The sequence below is a fragment of the Pterocles gutturalis genome, unplaced genomic scaffold, assembly GCF_000699245.1.
Source record: "Pterocles gutturalis isolate BGI_N339 unplaced genomic scaffold, ASM69924v1 scaffold24168, whole genome shotgun sequence".
Classification (NCBI taxonomy): domain Eukaryota; kingdom Metazoa; phylum Chordata; class Aves; order Pterocliformes; family Pteroclidae; genus Pterocles; species Pterocles gutturalis.
This window is the reverse complement of record NW_010121129.1, coordinates 653-10,445: the sequence shown is the minus strand read 5'-3', so window position 1 is coordinate 10,445 and position 9,793 is coordinate 653. Positions and strand designations below refer to the sequence as shown.

The following is a 9,793-nucleotide window of genomic DNA, read 5'->3' as shown; positions in this document are numbered from 1 at the left end:
CTTCCCTCTTCCTGGGCAGAGGGTGTGCAAGAGGGGCTGGTCAGCTTTGTGCCAGGATGATGGGGGAACAGGGGCTTGCCGCAGAAATGGGGGAAAACGGTTACTTTGCTTGACTTGCTGTGGCTGAGCCCAGCCTCAGCTCACTTCTGGGTGAAGTTCAGACATCATCAGGTGCTTTGCACCAGTGCAGCCCCGACAGCAGCACTCAGGGTGCCCAGGCAGTGTCACTGGCCAAAGGCAGCGCTCAGGGTGCCCAGGTAGCGCCACTGGCCAAAGGCAGCACTCAGGGTGCCCAGGCACAGCGCAGGGTGCAGCAGTGCTCCCTGCCTGGCGGGGGAAGGAGCAGGAGGTAGGGGACCCCACTCACTGCTTCATTTCCTCCTGCCGTCGTCTCTTCTCCTCCTCCACTTTCTTTCTCCTCTGTTCCTCAGCCTCCTGCTTCTTCCTGAGGCTTTCCAGCCTCTGCCGCTCCCTCTCCTGAGGGGAGACGAGTACAGACTATCCCAGCTGCCAGGGCCTGCTGCTGCCCTGCGGCTGCTTGTGCGCAGCAGCCCGAGGCCAGGCAGCCGCTGAGCAAAAGTTGCTGTCAGACTGTCAGAGTCATATTCACCCACGCACTGGGATGGGAAGCAGCGAGGGGAGAGGAAACAATGCGGGTTAGGCAGCAGCGCTTGTTCAACAGATAGAGCAGCAGGTGCCAGGTCTAGCAGGGAAACACCTCCACCCTCCAGCCATGGGGAACGCTCAGGCAAGGAGCAGCACACTGCTGCTGTGGGCAAGCACCCGTAGCACGTGCTCCTGGCCTGGGACAGCGTCACCCACACCAGCAGCTGGGAGAGCGGGGAGAAGGCACAGTGCAAGGAGCCGTGCTTAGAGGCCAGAAAGGTTCCTTAGCAGTTCCCAGCCCCAGCAGAACACACCTGGAAGGAGATCCTGCCACCTCACCACTGCTGTGGGCAGTTCACCGATTTGGACAGAGCGCTGCAGGGATGCCCGTGTGAGGGGAAAGAGCTGTCAGTGCCCGCGATGCGAGCAGCGCATCCGTCATAATCCTCCAGCCCCCGCGGTTAACGATGTCACTACTTACAACAAAGTCTCCCTGTAGAGAAGTGACATAAAAAAACGATTAAGGGTTTGGAAATAACACTGGATCGCCCCCATCACAGCACACGCGCCCTGCTCTTAGCTCCGTACCCGTACGTGGTGGGAACCCGCTGCCTGACCCTGCTCCACCCGTGTCTGCCAGCCCCGCAGCAGCCAGTTATGTGGCACACAAGGGCAGATTCCCACTGCAGGGAGAAAAGCTTCCCACTTCCCTGCGGTTCGACAGCCCCAGAATATAAAATGTTTCTGCTGACTGCAGAGAGAGCAGCGAAGACTTCCCTGCATCTGAGGAAGATTTGAGGATCAAAACCCCCGGCCAGTAACAGCGTGGGGACAGGCGGGGTGACACCTTTCCTGGGGGGCTGCAATAGGATTGTGAGGCCAGTTTGCTGTGAGGACCTGCACTGATCCATGGCAGCAGACAGAACTAGGAACTCATTTCTGCTCCTCTAGGCAAAGAGTCCCTCCTGCCGCTCCCCCAGACGTGATCCCCCCCTCCAGCCCTGCGAGGGAAGGTGGGACGCTGACGCACCTTCACATCGGGCCGGGTGGGAGTATTGCGTTTGATGAAGTTCTTTATGACACCCCCATGTCCTGCGGGCCCCGGGCTCGCGAGCAGCTGGTTTCGCTGCACCGCCTGCAGGAAGTTTTGCAATGGTCTGACAACCTAGGAGGAGACGAGGGAAGGAGGTTACCGCCTGACAGGGAAAGGGAGGCAAAGAAGGGCCACGGCACCCACTCACCTTGCTAGCTGGAGAGGAAGGAGAAGGAGTCTGGTTTGCCGAATTCTTGTGCTTGTCATCCAAAGGGGAAAGGGTACGGCCCCCCGGCTGCTGCCCATTCCATCCAGCACCCATCGCTTGTTGACGGCTCCTCGTCCTGATGGCGTTACCAAGAGGCACGTTAGGTCTCCCCACGCTCCCCAGTCTGGCCAGCAGCATTCAGTCGCTGGGACACCCTTCCCTCTCCTGCCCGCTGCCTGCTCTGAACTCAGCCCTGCGACAGGCGTGCCGCCAGCCGTGAAGGAGGACAGGAGAGGCATGCAACAGCTTGGCAGGGGAACTCCCAGGTTCCAGAGCAGTCAGTACAACACCACACCCACTGTCGTTCTCTGCTCCGAGTCCCAGCGAGCAAGAAGTCTCTGTTACACCTGGTACTAACAGCGTAGGGCAGACGTAACCCCCGTGTGTTGGCAACTACCCAGCCCAGCTCACCTCGCCGGCAGGGTTTCCCGTGCTCTATAAGTACTTTGGACACTCACAGATTTTCCTGTGTCAGAAGAGCCTTCCCTTGCATCCCCTCACTCCAGGGAGCGGCAGGGAGAGTCCTTCACGGCACAGGCAGGGCCCCATCCAGCAGCAGCCCCGGGGAAGGCTGCAGATCCTGACCCATCACACGGCACTGAGCATCCACGTGAGAACAGAGCTTACTGTTATCCCCCCCTCCATCCACTTCCCACAGCAAATTCACCCCAGAAATCCAGGACAGGAGACTGAGGGCAAAGCTAAAAGCCGGTGAAACCTCACGCGAAACACCAGTAACACAAGCAGTGAGGAAACAGACACTTGCACAAGACAAAAATAAACAGGTCAGCCACCCCCTCGCTCTGAAGCCGTTCCCGGAGCACCCCTTCATGCACCGGTTAACCCGCCACCTCAGCCACCTCTGCTGGTCTGTGCACCAACTCCTCTGCCTGCTTCCCGAGCCAGCCCTGCGTCCCCGACCCAAACACGGCTCAGAGTCACAAGGAACTCCCAGGAGACAAGATTTGGCCAAAGATTTCAAAACTACATCGGAAGGAGCTGCGGTGGAGGGGGGGAAGGTAGGGAAACAAACACCCAAAGCTTTTTAAAACTAATTACTTAAAAAGCCAGGCCTGAGCCCTTCCTGACCACGGGCTCATTATTCCTCCCTGCAAATGTCTCCTACCAGATGCACGAGGGATTCTCCTGGGACTTGGCAGGGTTGGGCTGTTCCTGGCTCTCGTTCTGGCGTTCACTGTTTGGATTTGCACAGCTTCCTGTGAAGAAACCTGTAGTCAGCACCATGCACACAGCATCCTGCAGGGCTCCAGCCCTCGCGTGCTCAGAGCCCTGTGGCACAGAACCAAACCGAGAAACCAGGAGCCTGGATGGCTCCCTGGAGTATCAGAGTTGTGCAGGTACACTGTGAGGAAGGCTGTAGGATGTATGCATCCCGTACAGACCCTCCTGAGCAGGCACAACCCATCTCTCCAAAGGGCCTCTAGCTACTCTTCCCTCCACAGCCGCTTATCAGATCCCGCAGCTCCCGCAGCGGAGAAACAAATCCCCAGTCGCTGCATCTCCTTGCTCAGAGGCACAGGAAATAAACAGGACCTGTAAATCCTCACAGGACTGAGCCACAGGAAAGGGATGTCAAGGCGCTTTAGCAGAAGGTTAAACTGTGGAAGCCTCCAGGTCTAAGAGCAATCTCCTCTCAAAGTGTCCCCGCTCACCCAGCGTGCACACTGGAGCTGGACAGGACAGCACTGGTCTCAAGGCTTGGAGACATTTACAAGATGTCTTTGCTTATCTAATTGCATGTCTCACCTCTTCAGGAGATGAAAAGTTCACCTGAAAAGTTACCTTGACTGGTCAGAGGTGGTTTTGTTTCAAAACAAGTCCCACAAACCCTCCTGTTGACCCTCTGGTCTGCGTGTCTTTGGGGCTTCACGCAAGAAAAGCGAGACCAGTGCAAAGTTACCTTCGCTGCTCCCCGCCTGCATCTCGGGAGGAGGTAAGTGCTGTGCAGGAGGGCTGGCAGCTTGCACACTTTTGCCTGGAACGAGGACGTCTTCAGGAGCCTGCAGGAAAAGGGAACAAACATTCCGTAGTACAGCTGCTCCAAAGAACACGACGACCGTGGACTTGCTGCCCCGAGAACGCCGGTCACTTCCAACCGCCATCCAGCCTCCAGGCAGGGGTCTGCTGCCCTCAGCCTGAGCTGTGCTGCGGGGACGCCGGCTGGCTCCTTCCCGTGCCCGGGGGGCTGCTCACGAAACACCAGCCCCCGCAGGACGGGCAGTTGCCCAGCACTTCTCAAACAGAGCAGGAGCTTTCTGAACCTGGGCTCCAAAGTCAAAGTGCGCCCGTACACCAAGTGTTTCCCGTTACGAGGCCATCGGGCACTTCCAGTACTGTTACGGTGTATTCACAGCAGGACAGACCAACACCCCAGCGTGTCAGGAGGCTGCCTGCACACCACTGCGCCTTCCCCCACCCGCAAGGCACCACCGACCCCGGAGCAGAGCCCCCTCTCTGCTGGGCCATCTTCACCCCACACAGCTGCGCAGATGGTTTTGCCAGCTCAGGCAGGGGAAGGGCTCTTTGTCGTGCCAGCACTGCCGGTTCTCACTAGCAGGGTGCGCACACAGCCTGGGCGGCCAAGGAGAGCGCGTTACCTCCAGCTGCCCCCGATTTCTGCAGCTCAAACCAGCAGCGGCAGGCTGAGAATACACACAGACAATTCCTGTGCCCAGCTGACAGGCACAAGTGTGCTGGCTCCTGGGAACCTGGCCAAACACCTGCAAAAACTCCATCTCGAAGAGGCACAACGTGTCCCTGCCCACCGGGAGCTCCGCCGGCTGCCCAGGCACTCACCGGGCTGCGCTGGCCAGCCCCGCGGCACCTTCGCCGAGCCCCAGGGGACACGACAGAACAGTCCCTTGGCCAGTTCCCTGCCTCCAGTGGCAATGCTCAGCAGAAGCTACCAACTCGGGCAAGAAGGTGTCCAGACAGAGCGTTTGTAGGTTGTTCCTTAGAACTCACCTTTCCACCTGGGGGGCTCAGTTCCCGTCCAGGTCTGTAAAAGAAGAATTTTAATTATTTCAGCTCTCCAAAGGGCAAGTTATAGTGATAAAAGTATGATGGGGGCAGTGTATGGGACCCCAAGGGACACGCAGATAGATCCGGGTCCATCCAGAGGCATGAGCCCTTTTCAGCCGGGCCACACAGCTGTACGTTCACCCGATGGACCGTTACTGAGCACCACACCGACGAGCTTTGTGCGCTTCTGCAGAACTTCCACACAGCAGGTGGAAAGGAAGCTCAGCGAGAGTCTCACCCGTCCCCCTTTCAGGTGAGACCCCAGCTGGCGCTGAGGCTGGGTACAGCCCGGAGTGCCCGGACACAACCCCAACCACCGTCCAGCCGTGGCACCGGGCTGGGCTCCACCCGAGTGAGGGACCAACCTCGCCCCGCTCCAAGCAGCCTGCTGAAAAGGAAGGGCTGTGCCTGAACAGCACAAACAGCGAAATACCAGCCAGCCCCAGGTGACAACATCACCTCAACCGCCTGTTACAAAACCAGCCCTGCGTCTGTAACGTACGAGCGACCCACACAGGTTCCCTGCTGCTTTTTCTGTGGTTCCTTCCCGCCTCACCTCACGCTGCTGGTCACCTCTTCTTCTGCAAAAACCTCCAAGGAGCTTTGACCTGCAGGAGAGAAACATCAGCAGCTTGGGGATTTCATCCCAAGGCTTCCCGGCAGCAGCACCGTGCGCGGTGGAGCTGAGGTCTCCGTGCAGGCTTTCCTCCCGGGGAATGTGCCGATTGCTCATCCCAGCTTTCCACACCGGCACCGCCACCTCCCGCAGTTGTAGGCTGCGAAGGCAGAGCGCCGAGGCAGCAGCTCCTCTGCTGCAGCTCCAGCTGCACAAACACGCTCCTGCTGTGCCAGGGACAGCGCTTCCCCGTCAATGGACCCCAGCTCCTGCCTCCCCACATGCCTTTCTGGGGAGATTTGCTGGATTTCGGCTTATTTCGTTCCCCCCCGTACCACCGCTGAGCTGAAAGTGTGATAACAAGTGCCTAGCTACAGTGTGACTCAAGGCTGACAGAACCAAATACCAAAGGCCTCAGTGCTTTATTAGAAGCAAATCTGACTTCAGAAGCGATGATTTTAGAAAGTCCAAATAGCAAAACCTCCCAGGAGCAGTGGGAACAGAGGACACGTGGGGTTCAGCGCTACCAGGAATAGCCTGGATTTCTGACTCCTGTTTCCTCCGGTGACTATGCTATCTGGTTCTCAGTTCATCCACTCTGTCTTCACCCAAAAAGCATTTAAGTTCCGCTGCCAATTGCAGCCACATTTCAGGGGGTGGAGAGATTCAATTCCTATAGATTTTTTGGAGGTTTGGCAGAAGACACTGAAATTAAAGCCCCTCCCCAGGGAATGCTACAGTCTCTTCCCATCGCCTAACCTCACACGTGGCTAGAACCAGACAGACTGCATTTTCCCTTTCTCTCTCTCTTTTTTTTTTTTTTTTCTTTTTTTGCCTGTGCACAGCCTGCCAACAGCAGGTGAGGACCCAAAGATTGCACCCCAAACGGGAGGAAGCCAAAGGCCTGTGGACAAGGAGACTCAGAGGAGCCAGAGGCAGAGTTAATGGGGACACGCAGCTCTGCAGCTGCTGGCTCCCCACCCCACAGCCCAGGCAGTGCTTTAAACAAATGAACACACTCGATGTCTAAGACGCACTTACAGCTCACTCTGCTGGAGGCAGAGGATGACTCTCGCACTGCTGCCTTCTTTGAGATGGCCCTGCTGATCGACCTGCGGATCATGCTCTCTCTTTTGCTGGCCAGGGAATATTTTTCTGCCAAGGAGGCCCTATGGCTCTTGTGGGGGCCACCCACAAAGTTTCGGCGACCAGAGCAACGACGTGCTTTGGATCTCACTGAAGTTAACGTGCTGCCGCAGTCCTGGAAAAGCACCTTTTCGAGGCCTTGAGGAGACAGATCTCCTTGGGGCGCAGCAGGATCTCCATTTCTAGCAGCCTTGGGAGTGGAGGTACTTGCTGTTCTTTTGGGGGCCTCCTCCTCCCCGGCCCTTGCTGTCTGCCCACCAGGGACAGCAGCGACAGAAGACACATCCTGCAGCTCAGCAGCTGCGTCCCCCTCGGGCAGCGGCTCCCCCGTAACAGCCTCACGGGCTGTGTCGCTGCTGTCGGCACCCCGAGGACAGTCCTGATAATCTGTCTTCACCACGGGACCTTGTGCTTCTGCTGGGCATTTCCCAGCCCGTGCTGGGAGCTCGGCTTTAACACTGGCCGGAGACCCCCCCGCACCGTGGGACACGGACACCTCTTCCCCCTGACAGCCGGGGGGCTGGGGCTGCCCTTTGCTCTGGCGCCTTTGGGAGCTCGGCTTGGAAGACGCTGGCTTGATGCTGCTTCTCCTCCTGGACAACCTTAAATAAAAACAATTTTAAATGAAGCAATGAAGAAGTCTCCTGCTCCCAGATGATTTTTTTAGAGGAAAAGGCAGATAACAAGTTTTGATGTGAACCTGCAGGCTTCTTCCCCCCACCCTTCCCCCTCGCAACCCTCGTCACTGGTGAGGAGCAGGAGCTGAACCTGGTCAGCTCACAGGCTGCTCTGGCGCATTCAGCTGGAATGATTTAGAAACTGCTGCTTGCTGCTCCCTGCTGCCCGCAGGATGCGTTTTGCTGGACGTTACGCTTCTTACGGCAGGCAGGGATGCAGCACATGCCCCTACTGCAGCCACGCCAGCCTGGCGCTGGGCTGACTCACAAACAACGGCTGCACTGTACGGACACAAACCGCAGCAGCCGAGCTCCCAGGACGCTCGCTGCTCTTTGGGGACAGTGTCCCACAGCCCAGGCAGAGGTGACACCAGGGGACAACAAAGCTATCCTGGTACAGCCAACTCTGCTGTGTTTGCCTTGGGAAAAGTGCAGGCGTCTGCACAGGGAGGGGTTTGGATCCAAGATATCACCATGTCCCAGGATCAGCTCGGCATGGATGCCTCCCCAGCAGAGATCTACAAGATCCCAGTGGGAACGGTGGGTGCTTCTGCACAAAACACACCCTGGCACCGGGGAGGCAGCGACCCAGAGCTGAAAAAACATCGACGGCTCTAAACACAGAGTTGTGAGCAGGCTGGACACACAGCGATGCTGCCAGACACATGGCACCCGACAGCACGGTCCCAAGGAGGGCAACACAAAACACCCACATGGTTGGGACTCATGAATTCTTTGAATGGCTGTTATTTGAGTGAAAAATAATCAGGTACAGTAACTGTCTCCAGCTACGCCTGACAAGCCAGAGAGGCTCTGGGAGCTTCGGCAGGGAAATCCTCTCTGCTGCAGCAGGCAACTCGCCATGAGAGGATGGAGCCACACTGCTGATCAGTGCATCAAGGAGATCAGGGGGACAAACCCTAAACCAAAGGACAGCTCTGGCTGTGCAGAGGAAGGCAGCTTCCCACAACAAAGTGAGCCGGAGGTAGCCAGATAAAGGCTGGAGACAAAGATGGAGAGCTAATCTGGAAGTGTGCAACAGCTAGACAATGCAGCAAATAAACCCCACAGCGGTGTAAGGAAAAGGTTTTACAGCCCCTGGGGCACGACCACCAGCAAGCACTGACCTGTCCTACTGCCAAGACTCAAGTCGATGCCCTCTCCCCACCCCCAGCCTCATTCTCTTAATTTCTCATTCTGACCCCCAGCAAGAAGAGGGACTTTGTGCTAGAATTAGCAAAAAAGACCAAATCGGAAACATGTAATTAACACGACACTAAGAAATGGGGTTTAAAATGCACCCTGAGAAAACCAGAGCAAGGCAAAGAACAATGGCCTGGCCCTGCAGGATGGAGCACGGCGTGCTGAGCCGCAGCGTGAACTTCCTGTTGACAAGTGACCGCCTGCCCAGGCCTTTTGTCACATCAGCAGATCTTTCAAAACTAAGTTTAAGTGAGGAAAAATATGTGCAAGGCTTGTCGTCTTCAGGAAATTACCTGGAAATTAACAGCACATCTTACGAGCTCTCCCTGTTTAGGTCTGCAACACCTTCTTCTCCTGCCCTCCTTTACCACACACACAATCTTCCCTCGCTGCCTTACTGCTCTCCCCGTCCTCCATGTCTGGCTTCTGACAGTCTTTCAGTTCTCACTCTTCTTGCCCCACTTCTAGGGGTTTTTCTCTGTGGTTATCAAAATTCAAGTGCCTTTCCCACAGGTCACTCCTGCGTGCCCAGCATCCACTGAGGATGTTAATTAGCATCACAGCCATCCCTGGCTACACCTGCAATTAAATCCTGCCCTACACCATCCTGCCTTGGCATCTGTTGTCGACTTAGGGCTGGTTCTCTCAGACACCAGCGCAAAGGTTCAGGGAGCCAACACCTGTAGCAACCTCAGGCCAAAAATCATGCTGAAATGAAAATCAAATCAAACAAAACCAAAATCCAAACAGACAAGAAAACAGAATATTTATTCTTTGTTTATAAGCAGAGAAAAAAAACCCAAAAATGAAAGTGAAGGAAACCAGCCAACTCTATCCCAAACTTCCTCAGGAATCACAATGCTGATGATCTCGATGTGCTGCTTTAACTACTTCATGTTCTTGTGTACATGGAAACTGTTACTATTTTGTTCCACTCTTATACACTGTGTGGCAGAGCCAGAACAAACCAACTCACCTACCTCCTCCTGTTTGGCTCCTTGTTTTCATCTTTCAGGCAGGAGGACTGCCTTTTCTTGTGACGTCTCCTCTGGGACGGCGTTTTGGGCATTAACTCAGGTTCAGCCCCAAAGTTGCTGTTGAGCAGACAAATACAGAAGACAGAGATTACTTCGCCCCACTACCTAAACCGATACTACCCACAGAATAGGGGGAAGAGTGCTGGGTGAGTAAGACATAGCAGC

At 56.1% G+C, this 9,793-nt stretch overlaps 1 protein-coding gene across 1 annotated transcript in view; it reads right to left on the bottom strand.

The window, feature by feature from the left end:
• The window catches only part of LOC104464443 (inner centromere protein-like), a 15,874-nt gene that overhangs the window by 5,753 nt on the left and 328 nt on the right, over nucleotides 1-9,793 (bottom strand). Inside the window, 10 exon segments of the mRNA XM_010077148.1 lie at nucleotides 1-11; nucleotides 364-477; nucleotides 1,637-1,771; nucleotides 1,848-1,983; nucleotides 3,034-3,124; nucleotides 3,829-3,928; nucleotides 4,893-4,926; nucleotides 5,506-5,557; nucleotides 6,607-7,313; nucleotides 9,572-9,685. The exon segment at nucleotides 1-11 is cut by the window's left edge and continues 91 nt beyond it. Of these exon segments, the coding sequence (XP_010075450.1) occupies nucleotides 1-11; nucleotides 364-477; nucleotides 1,637-1,771; nucleotides 1,848-1,983; nucleotides 3,034-3,124; nucleotides 3,829-3,928; nucleotides 4,893-4,926; nucleotides 5,506-5,557; nucleotides 6,607-7,313; nucleotides 9,572-9,685 (1,494 nt within the window).